We start from the raw sequence: 23,646 nt of genomic DNA, 5'->3' as shown, positions 1-23,646 counted from the left end.
ACCCACCCAACCTACGCCTAATATTCGATGATGTTATTAAACAACCAGAACCATTCCTGATCAAGAAAACATGAAAGTAGATGTGGAAAGCCGATCCCAGATCCCACCGTGCCCAACTAGAAGACCCAAATCGATGGTTTAAGGGTTACTTGAACAACCTAGTGAGGACTTCATCTCTAGCCTTGTTCTTGCTGAATGCTGCCCTAGATGTTTAATTGTAACTTTTATCTTTTTTTTTTTTTACGTATGTTTATTTATTTTACTAGCCATAATTGACGATTATAAACACGTATGTATGTATGTATGTATGTATGTATGTATGTTTGTTTGTTTGTTTGTTTGTTTGTTTGTTTGTTTGTTTGTTTGTTTGTTTGTTTGAGTTCTCAGCCCAAAGGCTGGTTGGATTCTCAACAGCTCCACCATCAGCTATCTTAGGGTCTAGGCGTCTCTGAAGAGGTGTGCTAGGGAAATGGGGAGTGAAGTGGTTTCCTGTGGCTTTCTTCATTCAGCCAGAAGTTGCTATTACATATCAGTGTGCCAAGCCCACTGAAGTGCATGCACCAACTGACCCTGTGAACAACATTTTCACACCATTTATAAGCACGGCTAGCTGCATAAGGAATGGCATTACTAGCATCGCTCATACTTCAGTCACTTTCATACTGTCGAAGCCAAGGATAAGACTGAGACAGATCAAAGAAAGTAACAAAATTGCTCCAGCCCATACCAGAAGACATAGAGGACTGTAAACAATAGGTCTCAGCAGCAAAGGCATATAATAAATAAATAAATAAATAAATAAATAAATAAATTGATGATTATGATTTCCTGGATAGCTGCAGCAATGGAATTTTTGTACATGGCCTACAGTTGTATCAAAAATGTACCAATGCATTTCTATACAACTAGTGGTTTGTTACAGCAATAGTTGCAAACAAAGACTAAAAATGAAACTGATGATACAGGAAATGTGAGAAAAGTAACTGAAAATATACTGAACTCCAGAAGACCATTTATTTGCCTTTATACTTACACTTCAGTTGTGACTATAGATATGAAATGTTTGAACCTTTGCAATGTACAGAATTTTCACAACTAATTATGTTGGCACAACTTAAATTTACCACATAAAGCTGGCCATATAATGCTCGCCAATTTTCAGCCGAGGGTAAATCTGAAATCTACCTATAAATCATCCCCTGAATCTTGATACAGTAAGGGACCTAATCTTGGAATGTGGCTATGGTTAGCAGAGAAGGATGCAAAGGACATTGTACTATTATACTGCCTTACATGGTTCACAAAATCATTATCATGTAGCATCAAACCTTAAAGTACGTTGTTTACTTGAGGTTGTGGAAAATAAACCAAACCATTGTGACAGCACGAATTAAAATGTCCATTTACCATTTCTGCAGCAAAATGTTGTGCTTGACAGTGCATAGAGATTTCATTTATTAACCCTACATTGAATAATTCAATGTAAGTTTCATAATAAAGGATTTTTTTAAATATGGAATATCCTGAGATGGATTTCTTTCTGTTCCTCACTTATTAGAACCAACATGGAGCAACAGCTAACTTTCTGGTCATAACTTGATTTCACAGATCCATCTATCGGACTAACATAGAAAGTTCTGCATAGATAAATTTCACAGAGCCGCCTACCGGGCTGGCATAGAAAGATCAGCAAAGATAAATTTCATAGAGCTGTCTACCGGGGAATAAATTTAACTGCAGCAACCTAAGTATCGTATTATTCGAATAAATTACTTCTTCATCCATTCCGTTTTCCAGATTCTCTCTTAGTAGGGTAGTGTACCAAAGCCCTCCACCTTACTCGATCCTTCCACCATTCCTCTTCTAGTACTTTATTGCTATCAACTCCTCTGTTTGCAATACAGTCCACAGCAAAGCTCCTCCATCTCATTCTACGCTGTCCCCTAGGCCTCTTTGCAGTCTCTATATCTATGAATGGTCTCTTTGGTATTCTCTCTCCTGGCATTCTCATCATGTGTCCAAACCATTTTAGCTTTGCTATATCAATCTCTTCATGAAGTTTACACACTCCCACGCTTCTCCTTATTTCCTCATTTTGTATTCTATCTTGTCTTTCACTGTATGCTCCTCAAGAATCTCATTTCAGCTGCTTGTATCTTACTTTGGTTCCGCTTAGTCAACGTCCAGGCTGCTGAAGCTTAGGTCAGTATAGGTTTATAATAGGACGAGTATAAACCCTTCTTGCACTTCATTGGCACATCTGTGTTTCATACAGTCTCTCTCACACACTGGTAGAAACTTGCAGACTGCTGTATCCTAAAATCAATTTCTCCATCCAAATTTCCATCTTGTGGCATCATGCTGCCCAAATATTTAAAAATTTTCACTACATCAGAGGTGTATTTCCTATTTTTGTCACTCCCCTCGATTTTGTGTTACCTTTCGTCATGATCAAAGCCTTGCTTTTTGCAGTACTAATCTTCATTCCAAAATTTCTTATCTCCTCATTCCATAAATCAACTTGTGTCTGTATTTCCTCTTCAAACTACAATGTCATCAGCAAAGAGCATAGACTTTACTTGCCCACCCATGATTTTCTCCTTGATATTATGTAGAATTCTATCCATGATGATAATGAAGAGTAAAGGAGACAATACACTTCCCTGTCTTAATCCTGTCTCTACTCTGAACCATTCAGTTTGACCCACTTTGGTTCTAATACAGCTTTTGCAATTTATACAATGCTATTACCATCTGCATTGTTTCATTCCCATTCTGTGCCTCTGTCAATGTTTTCCTTACCAAATTCCTTGGGATACTGTCATGTGCCGTTTCAATATCTAGAAACGTTACTACCATGTCCTTTCCATATTCCCAATACCTTTCCATCATTTGATGCAATGTTAATATTGGGTCAAATGTGGACCTTCCTCTTCTGAATCCATACTAGTGTTCTGCCAATTTTCCCTCTACTCTGTCTCTTATTCGTTTATCCAAGATTCTTTCAAGGATCTTAGCTGTATGAGGTATCAGTGTCACTCCTGTAATTTTCACATTGCTTCATGTCCCCTTTCTTGAAAATTGGTATAATGACCCCTTTCATCCACTGTTTTGGAACAGTCTTTTCTCTCCATATCACTCTGAAGAGTCTATACAACCACTGTAGACCAATTGCTCCTGCTGCTATTATCACTTCTATGGTGACCTCGTCAATTTCAGCTGCCTTGCCTTGTTTCATTCTTCCAGTGGCCCACTTAATCTCTGCCATGGACACTTCGTTTTCCTTATCTTCCATCTGCACTAAATCTGGTTCTTAGATTTCTCCTTGTACCGAGGTATTTTGCACATTGTAAAGCTGTTCAAAATATTTTCCCCACCTTTGCAATATATCCTGCTTCTGTGTCATCTCGTCCTCCTGTCCATTTTTAATGAAGTTAGCACCTTCACTTGGGTTTTTCTTCTTTTTCACCCACTGGAATAAGATCCTTTCGCTTCTGGTTGTATCTTCTTGCAGAGATTCAGTGAATTTTTGCCAACATTTCTTTTTCTCTTCTCGAACCATCTTGGAGCACTCCTTCTTGTAGTGCCTGTATTCTGTTTTGCATTCTGTTCTGTTTCTCAGCCATCTTTTCCAAGCTTGTTTCTTCCATTTAACTATATCTTTTACCCTGTCATTCCACCAGGGTGTTTCTTGATCTTTCTTCCTTCCTGATACTTTCCACAGGTCTTTTCTGCAGACTTCACCATGACTGTTTTAAAGTACGCCCATTCTTCTTCGACCCTTCTGATGTCTTCCTTAGGTATACTTGTTTTAATGCGTGTCTGGAACTCTTCATTTATTTCCTTCAGCAATTTTTACACCCTTAGCATTCTCTGCCTAATTTGTCATCTTGTGTATCTTTCCCGTCTTTAACTTAGCTATCACAACTCTGTAATCTCCTTGAAAAGATTCACTTGGGAGGGCTGTTACATCTACCAACATTTTCCTGTTACCCTTCTTGACCAAAATGTAATCTATCGAAGTTTTGATTCTGTTATCCCAACTATATATTGTTATCTTCTGACTGTTTTTCTTTCGAAACCATGTGTTACCAATGATCAGCTCATTTCTTCTACAAAAATCTATCAAAATATCTCCAGCTTTGTTTCTCTTGCCATATCCAAATGGTCCTATAATCTCTTCATCTCCTTTTCTTTCATGGCCTACTTGGACATTCATGTCTCCTATGATCACAACTTGTTTCTCCTGTATTTTGCCTTCCAGACATTCCTTTAAGGTATTCCTCTAGATCCATATCTGTATTTCCTGTTTGTGGACCTTCCCCTTGAATTATATCTGTAACACCAGTTTCAAGTCTCAATCAGACCCTTAATCAACCTGTCATTTATGTTTTCCACCAGTTCCAGTTATTCCTTTAGGTCTTTTCTAATTGTGAGACCTACACCATTTTTGGCTTCTCTTCCTCCACTATACTATAAGGTGTATCCTTTCTTTAGTGTCCTTTCACCTTTTCCTCTCCATTTGGTCTCACTGATTCCCAGCAGTGCTATTTCTTTGTCAACCATAAAATCAACTATTTCTTCCACTTTCCCTGTTAGTGTCACTACATTGATGGTCATTATCTTGATGTATTTGGTTGCTGGTCGTCCATTTCTCACATTTCTCCCAGCATCACAAGAACTGCACGTCACTTGTGGGGAACGCCCTAGCATTTTGCATGCCGCTAGTGGGGAACACCCTAGCATTTTCCAAGGCTTCAGTACACTTGTCATCATATAGGCTTTTATTACAATGGGTTTACCACTCCCAAAGGAATTATAGAGTTACTGCTGGCCGAAACTTATAGGCCGCTCCTAACATGGAGAACAGACACCTTTTGTAGCCACTCCTGTGGAGTACAGACTGCTACAGTTGATATGGGGTTTCAGTGGTTTTTTCCTCCAATGAGGGCCCATTTTCCTTCTATAAGGACTCCTCCGCCATTAGCCGTTGGACCTTATAGTGGGTCAGGCTATTTACCGCCGCCCAACACTCGGCGTGGAGACACTGGCTGTGTGGTTTACTCCATTACCATAGCAGATTTAACTGGCCAAATAAAGGACTTAGTGAAATAAATAATATTTTTCTAGTAAACATGAGATGGAGATGTTTCTTTTGATGTATAATCCATTTGTGTTAGTATTGCGGTTTTCTCACGATATTGTGTTACACATTCAACTTACATATGTAGATTGACGAACAGCTCCAAAGGGACGAAGTTGACTTCCATTTCTTAAAGTTACAAAAGAGCAGCAGAGAAAAGAACATCAGTCATTTCCTAATGACTGGTTGTAGTGCAAGCCGTTTCTTTTCAGTTTTGACTTCATTAATCTACAACTGTTAGGATCTTCAGTCTGTGGACAGTTTGAGGAACCTGACAGTTACAGATACATTTCCTAATGAATCAACAATCCAGGTACTGATGGAATAATTTGTGGTAATAAAACACTGAAATGTTTCTGTTGAAAAGGTACAATGTTTTGGAAAGTAATAAGGTCAGCACGGTTTATATTAGAACGACACTATTATACGTAAATCACAGATGGATACAGTGAAAACAATAGACATGGAGATTATAATCGTGACGTGTCAGAATGGAAAAATAAACCATAGTGTGTAGGTGGCACTACTTGATGGTGGCTCAGCCAGAGTCATAGGAATGTATATAAATATTCTCAACACCCCCTCTCGAAGGCTGAACGAGCTTCAGTGTTTCAGTCTTCTGACACCCAGACATTCTAAGCACTTCCAGTGCTTATCCTTCGGTAGTCCCTTGGTTAATAGGTCTGTAGGCATCTTCTCAGTTGGTAAGTATTCGAGATAAATGCCCCAAGATGAAAGAACCTCTCGTAAAATATGATGTCGCACATCAATGTGCTTAGTCCGAGAGTGGAAAACAGGATTTCCAGCAATCTTCTGAACTCCATTGTTGTTGTCATATAGCTGTACAGTCGTCACGCTGTTAATGTCTGTCTCCCTTGCTAGTCGTAGTAAGTGCACTGCCTCTTTTGAAGCCTCACTCAAAGCCATATATTCAGCCACCTTTGAGGACAATGCCACTGTCTGTTGTTTCCTGGATTCCCAAGACATGATTCTGCCATACATTGTAAAGCCAAAACCCGTGTATGATCTGCAATCGTTGATGCATGCAGCCCAATCAGCATCTACATAGCCAATTAAATTACTGGTATTGCTTCCAAAAGCAATTCCCATGTTAGAAGAACCCTTCAGGTACCTCAGTACCCTCTTTGGTGCTTGCCAGTGTTCTTTGCCAGAAGAATCATTGTATTGGCGTAAGACACTCGCTGCATGGGATATGCCTGGACGTGTTGCAGTTGACAGGTACATAAGAGCACCTATGAGTTCTCTGTATGGGGACCTCTTACCATCATCCTTGGACCAAGTACTCCAGCTCCAATTGGTATGGCCACTGGCTTGCAGTCAGACATTCAAAAGCGATCTAAGATGTCCATAACGTAACCTTTCTGTTTCAAGGTGATACCGGATTCATCTTGAGAAAACACAATCCCAATACTCTAATTAATGTTTCCTGGGTGTTTGACCTCAAATAACTTTTGTAGAAATTTGTAGACCTTGTCAATTTCTCTCGAGTTCCGTGATGAAACTAAAATGTCATCAACATAAACTATGATTAGGAGAGCATCAGCATCTGAACCCTTCACATAGATGCTCGAATTGCCAGACGTTGGTTTGACACCAAGCTTTGGTGCCAACAGCGGCCAGCCTGCTTCAAGCCATACAGGGCCTTTTTAATTTGACACACACAATCCTTGTTCAGCATCCTCTTGGCTTCAGCTGTGATCTCGGATGTTGCATTGCATTCCTGTACGATAAATTAGAGTATTTCCCTGGTGAAGTTTGATTCCATTTAAGTATGCAGTTGCTACATCAAATTTTCAGACATACATTCCACGATTAGCAGCGAGCGCAATAGCCATTCGTATTGAGCTGAGTTGTGCTACTGGTTCGAACGTTTCAATATAATCTATACCTGGCCTCTGGGAAAAGCCCCTGACCACGACTCTAGCCTTCCTTATTGTGATCTCGCTATTTGATCCGTACTTATTCTTACGGACTACACGACTTCCAATTGTTGTCCTATTTTTTGGGTGCTCTGCGAGATCCCAGGTCTTGTTTCTTAAAATAGAGACAAATTCATCTGTCATTGCCAGCATCCACTCATTTTTCTCTGGACCTGAAAATGCCATCTGAATTAGAACCTCAGCCAGACATACCGAATCAATTTGTCCTACACCATGTTCCTGGTAAAGCTTTTGAAGTCTGCCTCGTGTTCCCGGATGAATCATATTTGGTCTCCGTGGAGCATGTCAAGATTGTCGTATTTCTGGTTCTTGTTCATTTTCAAAACCAAGAAATTATTCTTCTGAATTCTCCGAATCTTTGATGCTTTCTGTACGTTCTGTGTGTCTAGAAGTTATGTTTACATTGATGAAAGGATCAACCTGCTCCGGCTGTATGTTGGAATGACAGTCATCAAAGTGCTCTGCATTTGTGCGCTGACTTGGGAAAATATTGTGATTGTATTTTTGGTGTTTTCTCTCTCCTTTCAAAGACTTGACATCACGATTTCCACATTTCGTTCCTGTGGTGTCCAAATTCTGAAACCTTTGGACTGCTCTGCATATCTAAGGAATATGCCCTTTTCTTCTGCGAGGGTTGAATTTTCCCACATTCGACAATCGATTTAGGCAGTGGGTTTCACATCCAAATTTTTCAAATTTACAAACATTTGGAACCTTTCCGGTCCAGGCTTCGTAAGGAGTTCGTCCACCCAGTTTTCTTGTAGGACACCTGTTCCTAATGTAATTCGCTGTTGCAACAGCCTCTCCCCAGACTGCATTAATAAACATCTGGATGAGTATATGGTTTTTCCTTTCCGCTACTCCATTTTGTTCCGAGTCATGCAGAATCTTCGCATTTTTCTGTGTTTCCAAACGTTTTCTGAAGTCCTGAAACTCATTAACGACTTTTTTCTGACAAAGAAACTTCACTTCACACCATCCAGTCGCATTGTCGACGAATATGATGAACACAAGTTTCCATTCCAGGAAACCCTCATAGGGGCACAAATATCAGAGTGAATCAATTCCCCTGGTTCCGTTCTCGTATCCTATTTTTTCGGAAAAGGGATACTTGTCATCTTTCCGTGGAGACAGACCTCACATTCAAAATCTTCAGTGTCGATGACTTTGATTCCCTTTATTTTTTTATTCTTCTCTACCTCATGTGGATCAGTTACATTCAGATGTCCCAATCAAATGTGTCAGTCCATAATAGACCCTTTTTGCATATCTTCAGCTCGGGCAATTTTTCCCTGTTCTTCGGTGTACGACCATTTAACGTAATAGTTAGTCTTTTCTATGTGCGACGAATAAGGTACTATCATTTGTATCTGTAACTCGAGCAGATGTTTTGTCGAACACTACGCAGTGACCCCTGTCTACGCAGATCAGGTATGTACAGTGTATCGCGTAGGTTGAAACTTTTTTATCATGACCATCAGTGCTCATTGACATTGTCACAACACCTTTTGTACTTATTTTTGTCGTAGAACTGTTTGCTGCTTTTAAATTGTCAGAAACATCGGATTCTACTAGTGAAAAATATTCTAGATTTTTACACATGTGCGATGTACAGCCGCTGTCAGGGCATGACATATCTGCTTTGTGGTCAGTTACGAACTTGTACAGGTTCAGTTCTGATGTAATGTATAGCAAGGTATTCCTTCAGCCTTGTGAGCATTTTTATGATCATTTTTACTCGATTCGCACTCCTTCACCTTATGACCTATCTTTTTACAACGATAGCAACGAAGTGTTGTGGATCCTCCTTTTTTGCCTTTATTGATTTTACTTGTGAGCTTTCTATAATTCTTGTTCTTCTATTTTTTTTCAACAGTCATACAGTTGTGCATCATGTTGGTTTAGTCACTGCCCTTTGCATCACTTTCTTCGACAATTTTTATGCGTAATACCTCGGGCTTTGGAAGTTCATCGCAAGATTCTATTGCACATCAAAACTATTCGAAACTGACTGGCAACCTATACAGGAGTTATATGGATAACAACAAATCATCGTTTATGGATAAAAAATCATCGTTGATTGCCACGTCCATACCATTCAGCTTGTCAACGGCGTCCAAAAATCTCCGCAAATGATCGGGTACATCCCCATCTTCACTCATTCTTTGAAGCACGATCTGCTTTAATAATGTCGTTTTCCTGTGAGCTCGCATCCGGGAGATAGTGGGTTCTAATCCCACTGTCGGCAGCCCTGAAGATGGTTTTCCGTTGTTTCCCATTTTCACACCAGGCTGTACCTTAATTAAGGCCACGGCCGCTTCCTTCCTATTCCTAGGTCTTTCCTATCCCATCGTCGCCATAAGACCTATCTGTGTTGGTGCAACGTAAAGCAAAATAGCAACAAAAAATGTCGCTTTCTGCCCTGGCCCCTTCGATTGGTAAATAGACTCTAGTTTCAGTCACAGTTCGCGCGAAGTGTCACCATCTTTTACTGGTTTCAATTCCAATGGTTGAATCGCCAAGATGATATCTGACATTGCTTCATTGTCACGTTCTTCCCATTCTGCAATAGCGGCCGCGTTCTCGTTGACCGTTTCAGGCTTATCCTTTGTCCCAGCTACATACACCCATATACGATTTTTTTACTAACATACCCTTCATGTGAATTTTCCACGTGTCAAAGTTGTCCTTTGACAATGTCTCGATGCGCACCATATTTAAAGTGTTCTTCTTCGCACACTATTTCCTCACAGAAGACACTTGGCTAAATGTTTAATTCAACCTCGTCAACCGTGCGCGACACTATATTTCCACACTTCTATTTTTCAATGTATTTTATCACTTCACATTTAATCACTTTCAAACATGCATTCTGGACACATAATCTGTTGAAAAGGCACGATGTTTTGGAAAGTAATAAGGTCAGCACGGTTTATATTAGAATGACTCTATTTATTACGTACGTAAAGCACAGGTGGATACAGTGAAAATAATAGATATGGAGATTATAATTGTGACGTGTCAAAATGGAAAAAGAAACCAGAGTGTATAGGTGGTGCTACTTGATGGTGGCTCAGCCAGAGTCATAGGAATATATATAAATATTCTCAACAGTTTCGCTTCCTGGCACCTGTTTTGCAACTTAAAATGAGTGAATCTGAACACCAGTGTTGGTTAATACATCTTGTTGTGTGTTCTGTGAACTAAATTATCTCTCTATGAAAGAGAGCAATAATCATTATTTACGTGAAACACGCTCATTTTATAGCTATATACAACATGTTCGTAAAAATAAATTGTTTTGGTAAAAAATTCTGACTATTCTCACCACCTCATTTCTGAGCTAGTGCTTAACGGGTTGTTAACAACCCGTGTGTTTATACAGGACCTAAATAAATGGAACGTAGTTCATATTTATATGAGTAGCAGTCCATATTGAACATCTCTCTTACCGAGTGCGTTGGCTGCGCTGTATGTTGAATGCTAGTTTATCATTTGCTTAACTAAAATAAATAAAGTTTGCTAGGATGACCTTTTCTTTCTCAATTTTATTCACGAGGTTTTAATAAAATTAATACCAATTTTATGCACAAAATACTTGTAAGAAACAATACTTGTGCTGGAAACCATATTCTTGTATTCAACATAACCTTTAAAGGTTGAGTAAGCTAATGGTAATTTATGCGGTACAAGATTTAGAAAAACTTATTACAGATTGAAAGGACGGCTACATCATGCCATTGGATCTTCGTGTTAATGTCTCCTCATTGCGGTAATTAGAGCAAGTACTGGAAAAGCGATCGGCATTGAATTCACTTGGTTTTGTTTAGGGAAACCACATAAGTCATAAAACAGAGTGGCCACATTAGTTGGAAGGAGACAGAGCACATTCCAACAATTCTCCTTGGAGACTGAATAATAATTATTATAGACATGATACTGCATAGGCTTTTGGGCTTATGCCGTGTCAAGAAAATCAGGTGAAATGGCATCAATAATAATTATGTTCTTGATTTTACTACTCCCACTAACTACTTTTCCTGGTTTCGGAGACGCCGAGGTGCCGATATTTTGTCCTACAGGTGTTCTTTTATGAGCCAATAAATCTACCGTTGAGCCACTCAGCCCGGCTTGAAGACTGAACAAATTTCGCCAAAGGTTCATACTTGAAAATAATCTACATTCTGTCCAAGGTTATATGATTATTTTTGACAGGCTCTTTACGATTGTATCCCAATCAGTTTTTCCAGCACTTTTCTCAGGGCACACTAGTTGCTGGGCTTTCAGAGAGGAATAAAGTCTTGAGAGTTTGCAGTATGCTTAGGAGATTTTTTGTGACTTGAGATCATTCTTACCGTTGTGTTGGTCATGGCTCACGTCTGAGTAACCGGGGCTGTACCTTAATTAAGGCCACGGCCGCTTCTTTCGAATTCCTAGGCCTTTCCTATTCCAACGTCGCCATAAGACATATCTGTCGGTGTGACGTAAAAAAAAAATTTAAAAAAAACAAACTTCTGAGTAAGTACATCAAATCTTTACAAAATGTAGTTTTTCTGCCCTTTTACCCATATTGAATTGTTACTTACGGTGAACCTTTCACAGTTCCTACAGTTTACAATGATGCACTCAACCTTCTGGTACCATCAGGCATTATGTAGGATTGTTTTCGTAACCTGAAAAGATGCTGCACCTTATATAAAACCATAGAATATTACCGTATTGGCCCGAATATACGATGGTGACTTTTACTTAATCGATCTATCTTGTGGCTAGTACACAGTGTTATAAGTTACCTACAAATTTAAAAAAATAATAATAAAGAAGTAATTGAAAAAAGAAGAATAAACACAAAACACTCAACCAAATTCGTGGAGAGTTCATAAATTTAAATCTAAATTGTGCAAACACAGAATAGTCTCATTTGTAGCTTACACAAAATCTTCCAATGACCCAAGTATGATCTCCTTGGGCATTCAGTGGCGATATGCCAGATGGTCTGCTTTCTCTCTCAACAGTCGCACTCAGGCGTGGAGCTCGTACCCTACTCATGTAGCAATGAGCCACACCACCCATGATTGATTCAAACTTTGTTGAGGGCAACTCAGTTTGAGATTATAGCCAGCTGGTGGATGATGAACACTAAATAGGACGTGTCACTCAGTTGGAGCCGTGTTGTTCTACTCCATTTGTCACTCACAAAATCCATTTTAAGACCTATTGATGAGCTGATTCCTGCTCGTGGTGCCCCTGCATAGGTATCTGGACTTGATTCTGCAGTTCTGAACTGAACCTCAGCACTTGGCGGTCAGACTGTCTCTTGAGATCTCCTGACCAATGGTATGCAATCAAATGCAAAATGTCCTTATAAAACTGCAGTCATTTTATGTGCACAGCCTAACATTTAAATAGTTCGTGTTATTTCCATCTTGAGTTTTTATGATTTTGAAAAAGATTGTGGCTAATGATTAGTGACAGGCGAATCAAATATAATAAATTTGAGAACTTTGGAAAATGGATACTTGCATTCAAAACCATGTTCTTGAATACAACATAGCCTTTAAATTCAAGTAGGCCTCATTAATGACAATTTATGCGGTACAGTTGTACAAGTTTTACCATACACTTACTACATATACTGGTGACCAAATAACATGGGATGATTAAATAAAAATTAAAAAGATTCCGTCGGCATGTTGTGCACTTTTGTATTGGATGTGCATTTTCTCCTTCCGATTTTGGCCTACTTGAGACCGCAGGAAACAACCAGTTTACTACACCTTTTCTCCTCACAGAATTTTTTTCATCCTTGACGGTTGTGTTTTATTTTAAAGAGCTAAAAACTAATTGTGATCGATTGTGGCTTGGCTTGCTGTTATTACGTAGCATATTTTTCAACAAACTGGCTGACAGAGTTACTGACCTGAAAGAAGTTTTCATGGGAAAGGGATGTAGTTTTTGCTGTGAAACTTAATTTAAAGCATTGGGATTTTCAACTCGTGTAATTTGTGTACGAGTGGTGTTTTTTTTTTTTTTTTTACAAGTTGCTTTACATTGCACCAACACTTATAGGTCTTATGACGACGATGGGACAGGAAGGGGCTAGGAGTGGGAAGGAAGCGGCTGTGGCCTTAATTAAGGTACAGCCCCACTGTGAAAATGAGAAACCACAGTAAGCCATCTTCAGGGCTGCTGACAGTGGGGTTTGAACCCATTATCTCCCAAATACTGGATACTGGCCGCACTTAAGGGACTGCAGCTGTCGAGCTCGGTAGGAGTTTTTGTAAGATTATAATTACGGTACAATATATGCCATTATTGTGGTGTTTAACCATATTTTTTATATTTTTAATTCATTCCTGAATTTTCTCTTTTCCCTGTTTTAAATTTTTTCTCCGTGGTCCCTCCAAACACGGATAATTGAGTTTCCAATGTAATTAAACGATGATGAGACTACCTGCATCAAAGGAAAATAAATCGTGGAAATAACTTAATAGCAACGGCAACAAACAATAGGAAACAACGTTGCATCTCAATTTATAATGCTGTAATGTGATTTCCAACACAGATAAGAACCCTCGCCACAGGGTAAGTAGTGTGATAACGAGAAAAGGCCGTGTACAGTTACAATAGAGTATTAAAATATGTGAAAAACATGAGAGAACAAATATAACATTTGCTCTGGGGTCCATAAATGTATCAAAATACAAATGCAGGTGTGCCTTTTTCTAAAACAAATATTTTAATGTTAAACTCTTAGTTGAAGTCTCATGTTACAGACCAGTAGATTAAGTCATTTAACATTGTTTTCTGGTCACACTCTTTAACCATGAATTACTCAGGAATTACACTCATCCACATGCGATAGAACAACTTTGGACACAATCTTGAACATAACTACACTTTAGCAATACCCAGCATTGGTTCAGACCGACTCAAGTCGATGGTGTGAGTTTTAACATCTGTGCCAAATCATAGCACTAAAGCTTCGGATGCCTGTCCACTTCCTGAATGTTTTAAATCTTTTCTTCATTAGTAATAGATTTCATGATTTAGCAAAACTGAACTTCCCTTAGGCTTGCAGCTTGCTCCCCCAAGGTGCAATTTACCCTGTGATATTCGAGAATTCAAGGTCTTTTCCCGTTATCACACTACTTTCCGCAACCTGCCTCATGTTGCAAGGGCTCTTTATTTGTGTTGGTAATCACATTCTATATACAAGGGATGACAAGGAACATTTTCAGGGCTGGGAAAAAGAGGTAATAGCAAAAATTCATGACATAAGTAAGCTATTTTTTTTTTTAAATATAAATTTAATACAGCGACTTCAAATTTATTATGTGCTAAGCGAGAAAACATCTTTAATGAGGAATGCGGTTATGTGATTTCACTATAACATTTATAAGGAAAGGTAAGTAGCTAGTAAGGTGTATATGAAAACACAAAGCATAAAAATGAGCACAGTGGCAGACTAGTGTGGACAGGGACACAAGGAAGGCAACAGGAAGGAGAATCGATGATAAATGTAAAAGAATGAGGACAAACTGTTCAAAGTGTATACTTCATTTATTTCCAGAGACCTGTGGAAGCTGGTAGCGTGGCGCCTGGCTAGTGATGTCCGTCTTCCTCCCTATGCACGAGCTACACATGCTGCTCTCTGTGGTCACTTGGATGCTTTAGATGCTGTATGCCACACATGGTCTGACAAATTGTGGGCCTACCTGCGTGTGATAGTTGATATCAGAGTTGAAGAAGAGATCCGAGCTTGCATGCCACGATCATATATCCCAATGCCTGATGCCTACTGGAAATATAAGTAAGTCTACTTTGTAAATTCAGTAATAATAAATCCCAATGTTGGACATATGACCAAGTATGTATTTGTGGATTTTCAATCTATGATCCTAAATATCATTTGTCATATTCACAAAAATGTCTCATAAAAGTGTAAGTCAACTTCTGTATATAGTGTACATGTTTATTAGGGGTCTGATAAAAAACAATAAATGATATATGCAAAAAATGTATTACAGTAAAACCTTGTTCATTTGAAGTTGAGTCACAGAAATTGGACTTTGAATTAGGTGATTTTGAATTCATCGCCACCAACTCGCAATTTAGAAAATCCAACCCTTACCACATTATAAAACATTCCAAGACCCATGAAGCCGATTTGCTGCTTAAACCTTTTAAATGCCATGTAAAAAACCATACAGTGGAACCTTGATTCTCCTTTTTTGGTGGGACCCCGAATAACAAACCACAGGAAAACGGAAAATTCGGGAATAAATAAAAACCAACTATTTGGCTAAACATCAGAAAAATAAAAAATATATACAGTAAAACCTCGTTAAGAATTTTCTGCAGGGGATAACAAGAATGAACGTGTTAAGGGAGAAAACGTACTACTGTACTGAATATATGAATAAAAACTATCCAACAGGGATATAGAAACACTATTGTCGCGGCCACCAAATTAGGCGGGTCAGAGAAATTACGCTGTTGCCAAGGTTATGTAGCAACTGGCGAAGAAATGTCTAACTGAACACATCATTTCCGAGTGCGAGGCAAGTTGTTATCTCTCAAGCTCCTGATGTTACTTCATACAATGTTTCAAAACAAATTATACTACAAGCTTCAGAAAAGATTGCTGATTTCAGTGGTATAACTATTTTCCATACAAACCACTTCAAATAATTATTAAAAATAAAATCTTGAACGAGTAAATTTAAATCCGTAGAATCATGTATTGAAAATTTCAGTAAGCAGCCAAGTTTTTATTTTTTCAGCCAATAAAATTTTGTCTGCAGGAAAAATGTAAAAAATTGCCTGACTTATATTTTTTATCTGAAACATATTTCCGTGAGTCTTGTAATTTCCCTGGAAAATGGCCCAGAAAGCGATCATGTAAATGTCGCTGGGTGAGGCAGTTCAGGGCGCGCGGGCCAGCACAGGCTGCAGGATGCCGTAAATACTTTCGGATTACATATTAATCCGTATCAGTTTTATTACATTACAACTTTAAATATTTGAATACTGTATATTGTACTGAGTAATATGGAAAAAGAGGTTAACATTAATTTACAATGAATTAAGAATCGAGTTCTAGCTTCAAGGCAGTCTTAAGATTTCTTAGTCACTGTCATCACACATCTCACTATCTGTCGAGTCGTCATTTACACTGATGATGAATGGCTCCATTATTTTGTCCCTTACTATTTCCTTGGTCCAATCGTCTGATTGAAGATTTTCCGCGCCATTGAAGCACTTTTCCCAATTTGTAGCAGTCACACGGTCGATGGCTTCTGACGTGAGTTCTTCTACGTCCTTTATTTTGAATGTCTTGGTCCTCTCTGCCACTTCTCTCTTGACTTGACCCCAAATCAATTCACATTCACTATCCATTTTAATTGCACTTACGGTGTGAGCTCAACAGCTGCATGACAGGGAATGACATGGGTAAGGTGGCCTGGAGCAGATGGGCTTCAACTAGAGAGCACTGCACGATCAGCGTTGCCAATCCGTGCTCGGAGATAAGCGACTCTAGACCATCTGTCGCTTTGCCGTTCCCATATCTGACGACAGCGCAGTTTTCCTCACCCGCCTAATTTGGTGGCCGCGACAATAGATGAGATTTTTTCTTACATGAAGGCATTTTACGTCGCGTATCCGCGAGTACAGTGAAAACTATAATATCCACAATTTCTCGAGATGAGAGGAAAGTATTAAAAGGTGTGAAGAACACGAGAGAACAAATATGAAAACCTTTTCTGCTAAGAAATAACAAGTGCACTGAAAAACGGTGTGAAAAAACACCAAAAAACAAATATGAAAACATGCACGGGGGCCAATAAAACTGTCCAAGTATTGTTGCAGATCGCACTCTTTCTAAAACAAATGCTAGTAGAAGGCTTTTATTTCAGAGCAGTGGGTTATAAAACATTATTTTCTGGTCACACTCTTAGACAATAAATTGGAGGTTATACTCGGCCATGTGCGACTGTGACAGAATAACTTTGGCCGCCATTTGGAAAATCTTCGACCAAGTCGAATCGAAACTCGAAGGTTAGAGTTCAACATTCGCGACCTCTGTGCACTTAAAGATGCGGATGCCAGTCCACTTTCCACAAGGTTTTAATGTTGTCTTCATTAAAAAGGAATTTCACTTTTTCAGTATCCGTACCTTGCAAGACAAATATGCACCACGCTAGTCAGTTTCACACGGTTATGTTCCTAATCCAGATATAGGCTACCGTATCACGCGAAAAAACTTCCCTGTACCACTCAACACAAAATATATTTCTAACTTCTGAATAGAATGCGAAATACAAGCACAAATAAACTCTGTGTTATTCAGCAATCTTGCTGTTAACCGGCAAGCAAAACTGAACATTCCTGAGGCTAGCGGCTTGCTCTCCGAACGTGCAACTTATCCTGTGAAGTTCACGAATTTAAGACCTTTTTCCGTATTCATGCATCTGTGGCGATGGATTTTACGCAAGTTGGAAATCAAGTTTCTTTCACTTTCATGACGAATAACATTTTCAGGGCTAGGAAAAATGTGATCTTGCTAAGCGGTAATAGGGAAAATTCATGATGTGGTAAGTGAGGTATTTTTATTTAGATTTAATATGATGATAATATATAAGTAATAATAATAATAACGTAAATGTTTCCACCTTTTCAATACTACAATATATTCACAAAATTACAAAATTATACGGTACTAGTTTCGACCCATCTAGGGGTCATCATCAGCCGTATTGGAGCAAAGATCATTTGTGGCGAAATCCTAAGACAATATTATTTTAAAGAATAACAAGTGAAATGAGATGTTATGGTAATAGTTAATAATACAAGGAATATACATACTAAGAGGTTTTTAACAAAGAATAAAGTATAAATGGGGTGTTGTAAAAATTATAATCATGGAAATCAGTAAGTTCTTGTATTGAAATGAAATATGGCTTAGGAAGAGGGCTTAAGGTGGGGCTGAAGGGTGCGGGAGAAAGTGTAATTGTCTTGGAAAAGTACCTTTGATTAAATTTAGGATTGAGTTTAGGTTGGCTGCATTATTGTTTCTGAGGAAAGTGATAAATAGATCGAAGAGTATGTTGGGTTTCTCTGAGATTTCATTGAGATTGTGACTGGCATTAAAGTATTGGTCTAGGTGTATGTAGTAATTTTCCATTATGTTCAGTAAAGGGCCCTTGTTTGCTAATACGAGGATGTCCATGTCTTGTTCAATATTGGTGAAATTATGGTTATAATCTTGCATGTGTTGGCCGATGGCTGAAAACTTGTATTTTATTGCGTTAGTGTGCTCGTGGTATCTGATAATGAAGTTTCTCCCGGTTTGCCCGATGTAGGTTTTTTTACAGGTGGTACATTTGATCCTATAAACTCCTGATTTTAAAAAACTGCTGGTCTTGTTGATGTGTGAAGTATTGTATAAAACATTCATGTTCTTATTGTTGGTTTTGAAGGCTATTTTAACGCCTTGTTTCTTAAAGATGTTGGTTAAATTGTAGATATCATTGTTGAACGTGAAGGTGGAAAATGTTAGAGGTTTGGTTATTTCTTTTTTGAGGGTAGTTTTTGGGCGATGTTTGTGTTTATTGATTATCCTTTCTATAAAATGATTGCTGAAGCCGTTGAATTTTGCGATTCCGTGGATTGTGTTGAGTTCGTTTTTTAGATCTTTATTGGACATAGGTATGCTGAAGGCTCGGTGAACTAGGCTGTTGTATGTGGCTCGTTTGTGGGACTGGGGGTGCACTGAATCTTGGCGAATGGTGGAGGCTGTTTGAGTGGGTTTTCTGAAAATTTTATAACTGAAAGAATCTGAGTTTCTAGTGATGGTTAAATCTAGAAAGTTGATTTTTTGATTTGATTCGGATTCTAGTGTGAATTTGATATGAGGATCAATATTGTTGAGTCTTAAGAGGGTGGTGGGTGCGTTAATTGATTTCTCATTCATGATTACAAAGACATCGTCAACATATCTGGCCCAAAAGAGAATGTTTTCGAATTCGTTGTCAATTTTGGTGTATTCGAGGAAGTCCAGGTGTATTTCTGCTAAGATACCTGAGGCCGGTGACCCCATTGCCAAACCATTTTGTTGATATATGACATTGTCAAAAGTGAAGAAGTTATTGTCGATGATAAGTTTTAATATTGTGATAAAGTCTTGTATCTCTAGTTTGCTTAAGTGGCTGTTTTTGTTTAAATTGTTTATAATTATCGGAATTAATTTTGATACTTGTATGCTTGGGTACATGTTTACAATATCGAAAGAGTGGATGGAGTGATCCGGTTGCAAATTGAACTTGTTTAGTTTTTCTACTAGCTCAGATGTGTTTTTAATAGACTTTTTGGATAAGAATTGATAATTTTTTCTTAAGAAACATTGGATGAATTGTGATATTCTGTATGAGGGGCTCGGTCTATAGTTGATAATTGGCCGGATGGGAATTCCGGTTTTGTGAATTTTGGGAAGAGCTTTAGCAGTGGGGAGTCCTGGGTTCATATGTATGAGTTTGGATTTTTCCTGTTCGGTAAATAAAAATGAAGTGTTTTTAAGAGTTTGTTTAAGTAGTTTTTGAATTTTTTGGGTGGGGTCTTTTTTGATTATGGAAAATGAGCTGTCTGTGAAAAAGTTTTTTTGTTTTTTCAATATATTCTTAAGACAACACCATACACTGGCAAACATTACCTCGCATGAGGAAATACGCCACATGATTCAAAGCCAAGGAGAAATCTGTGCATGATGCAAAGTAAGTACACGTCCGTAGGTTTAACCTTAAAACTACCCTACACGGGTCCCCTGAGTGCTACTATGTAAGCAATAGTGATTCAGATGCCACCGTACTGTACTTCAGGGTCTCACGGCAACAACAAATCGAACACACGTAATAGTCCTTTTAAGGACATACAGTTCCAAACACGGACAATAAGCCCACAAATAATCTGCCAATTAAACATTGAAGGAACAAGTAGAGCCAAGAGTGATATCCTTGCTTAAATCATAGTGGGATGTGAAGTTGATGTTCTAGTACTGCAAGAAACACACACAGAAAGTGACGAACAGATCTTAGCTTGAGGTAGAATACCTGGATATAAAATGTTGGCAACACCCCACCATGCTCAGTATGACATTGCCACATATATTAATTATAAGAACGATATAAGCCACTACAGTGTAATCCCAACCACTGAACGAAATACTTTTTTCTCCACGTTTGTACAAACAGAGAATACTGTGATTACAGATGTTTACAAACCCCTCCCCCCATCCTGGTCTGACCCTATAGCGATAGTCCCTTGTAATGAAAATAATTTAATAAGGGATTTCATCAGCCATCATGCATCTTGGGGCTACCGTCAGAATGATGAGAATGGGCTGAAGTAAATAATCTGATCCAGGTGTACGATCCTGAAGACAGGTTTATACAGTAGAAGTCAGTTATAGCGAGAATTCATAACGGCAAAATATTTGCTCGCTATAGCGGATTGTTGTTAAATCCCATTTGTCGTAAAAGTCGGAAAAACCTCATACACAAAATCTGTATGAAATGGCAATCAGTTTGTTCAAAACTTGCGTCTTCGCAGATGATGTCACGCTACGGCTTATTTGTTTGTTGTTTTTTGAAATCCACTACTACGTGAAAGTGTATTTAATTCTGAAAATAATAAGCTTCTGTCGCAAAGTTTTTCTTCTTCAAATGGTGTCACCTAAACTAACTGTGCATACATCATGAAAACATATATCAAGCGCATTTACTACGAGGGAATAGCCTTTCTAAAATTTAACTAGACACGAGAAAATAATAAACTATCTTCTGAAATCAGTGATGTACTCTGCCATATCTTGAGGTGTATCACATTCTTATTTAATTTCAGTAAAATATATAACGTTAAAATTAGGCGATCGAAAACATTCTTTCATTTCTAATTTTCTTCACGCAACAGCTGTTCACGGGTATTACTAATAGTCTCCTATATCACCTTCGAATGTTGACGAGAGAGCTTGCAAGTGCATATAACGAGAAACCTGTACCGAAGGTCGCATTTTGTGGCAAACGCTTCAGTTTTTTATATTCAAACAGCGTCACCGAACTTAACTGTATATGTACCATGGAAAGTTATATCAAGCGCCAATAGAAAAGTGATAACCTTCTCGCTCTAAATTTATATGGGAATAGCCTTGAAATGAAAACCTACAACCTGTTTTCCAGTCAGTGACTGGGTCAAGGATGGAATGAATGAAGCCCCATCTTGCGGCGAGGATAGGAATTGTGCCGGCTGCCGAAGCTTGTTGCATTCGCCTGGGGCAATGATTAATGACTGACAGATGAAATGATAAATGATATTGGAGAGTGTTGCTGGAATGAAAGATGACAGGGAAAATCGGAGTACCCGGAGAAAAACCTGTCCTGCCTCTGCTTTGTCCAGCGCAAATCTCGCATGGAGTGACCGGAATTTGAACCATGGAACCCAGCAGTGAGAGGCCGACGTGCTGCCGCCTGTGCCATGGAGGCATTGATGGGAGTAGCCTCACCGAAATTTAATCAGACGCGAGAAAATACAACAGAACCTCTGAAATCAGTGATGCGCTCTGCGGTATCATGAGGTATATCGCATTCTTACTTAATTTCAGTATTAAAATTACGCGAGTTTGCTTTAGCCTTTATTTCTAATGATTTATAACTGCTATCGACCACGTCATTTACGCATTTATTACGAATACATGTTCTCTTTCATTTGGATTTTGCATTACGTAACAGTAGTCGACGTGTACTACTAATCGACTCCAACATCGCCAATATAATACCAATATAAATGGTCCGTTATTGGACATTATAAATTTTCCAGCTAATTCATTCCTGGTTGCTAGGATTTTGCCCCAGTGTGCTAAGTTGGGCTCATCAGTTGGTAAATAGCATACCCACCAAGATACATGCCTAGTGCATACTGTGGAGGTCACTGCGTAGGCTACTTGGAGCCACCGGCAGTGCCAATGCACTATGAGAGACTTTGTCTCATTACCAAAAATTGATGCCTGCCTGGCCATCAGATGATATAGATGTAATTCCCATTCAGGTTCCCTATTGGAATAACGTATTTTTGACACTAGATGGTTTTAGAATATTCTTTTACATTATAATTAGGCTTTAGGCACTCTAGAATTTATGAGAAGGTATATTGTGACATATCCTTCTAGAAGCCTGTCCAGGCTACCTATATAAAGAGACAGTCTTGATGATGTAGTTGAGTGATTGTTTAACAGGAGTTGTTCTTGTGAACTCGTGTTGTGTTTATGCCGACATGCTAGTAGCAGTCAGCAGTCTACTGTTTCAAGATGGCAGTCAGTAGTCTTCTGTTGTTTCCATAGTAGTGTTTTGTTTGTGACGGCAGTTGATTAGTTTATGTGTGTTTAACTCGTAAATAATTGTAAATAAAATCCGTGTATGCAAGTGACAGCATTTTTTGTGCGTCTTTGTGGATACATCAATATAAACAGTTTGTAAGTTGGACTGCAATTGGTCGTAAAAATCATATCGTCTTACCGTCATTTTTAGTTAATCAGACAAGAAACAAGTTCCCTGAATCTGATGGAATTTATCAAGGATTTTGTGCTGCGCAGGATATTCTATCAACTTAAGGTGCTGTTCTTTTAGAAAAATGAGTAAATAGTCAACCTATTATGCATTTATTAGCAGAATTTCATTAACCAGGTGTGTTTTACTGGTATGTTTTAACACTTCAATGCACAATTAAATGCCTGTATTACGGATGCAGTAAGTAACGTTATGTATATTTATCATGGTTTGTATTTTTGCATTCTCGTAACCACATTGAGTTCAGACAGAAACTGGTATTCTTGTAATTTTTTCTACCATTTTTTTAGGCAGTCGTATTGGCAAGTGATTTTAGACCGGCCTACTTGTTTAACCAAATGCAGTAGAGAATGTTAAAAATTCTGTTATATGTTTATTAAGGCTTCTTAGGGAAATTATTCAATGTTTTGATGGCATTATCTGGACACTGCAACTAGTCTAATGTTAATATTTTGATTTAAATACTGTAATTCTTTTTCAGGTTATCTGTTGAGGAAGTGTTTACAAAGTTAAGTGCCAGTGATGATCCTAGCATCAGTGCAGATGCAGCTAATCCTGAACACTTAGTACAAAAGTATCTTATCTTAGACCAGATCTCTCCATTAATGGAATCCATGATCGAATGGATCAAGTCATGTGATGCCCAGTTTTTACGCTTCCTTGCTCACCTCGTTCTCTTTTTTCGACTAATTGGGCGTGGTGTTTCTGATGAAATTGGAGATACTGTTCTGGAAGCGTATGTAAAGGTTAGTTATTGTGTTTAAATTATTTGTACATCTGTTAAAAAAAAAAAAGAAGCATAATTTTGTACCTGTGTAAATTTACTTTATTCAACAGTATATTTAAAAAATGTTGATGCCATATTTAATCAAATAATTTCCTGGCATTTCATCAAAGTTTTTCCCAAAGATACGTATTGTGAGGA

At 38.4% G+C, this 23,646-nt stretch overlaps 1 protein-coding gene across 2 annotated transcripts in view; it reads left to right on the top strand.

The window, feature by feature from the left end:
- Nup107 (nuclear pore complex protein Nup107) overlaps window positions 1-23,646 on the top strand; it is a 262,527-nt gene that overhangs the window by 127,325 nt on the left and 111,556 nt on the right. For both annotated transcript variants that reach the window (XM_067151227.2, XM_067151228.2), the window contains exons 9-10: window positions 14,678-14,917; window positions 23,203-23,467. In XM_067151227.2, the coding sequence (XP_067007328.1) occupies window positions 14,678-14,917; window positions 23,203-23,467 (505 nt within the window). The remainder of the gene's footprint in view (window positions 1-14,677; window positions 14,918-23,202; window positions 23,468-23,646) is intronic.

Source organism: Anabrus simplex, chromosome 7 (assembly GCF_040414725.1).
Source record: "Anabrus simplex isolate iqAnaSimp1 chromosome 7, ASM4041472v1, whole genome shotgun sequence".
NCBI classification, from domain to species: Eukaryota; Metazoa; Arthropoda; class Insecta; order Orthoptera; family Tettigoniidae; genus Anabrus; species Anabrus simplex.
The sequence above is the reverse complement of the archived record's forward strand: the minus strand, read 5'-3'. Positions and strand labels throughout refer to the sequence as shown.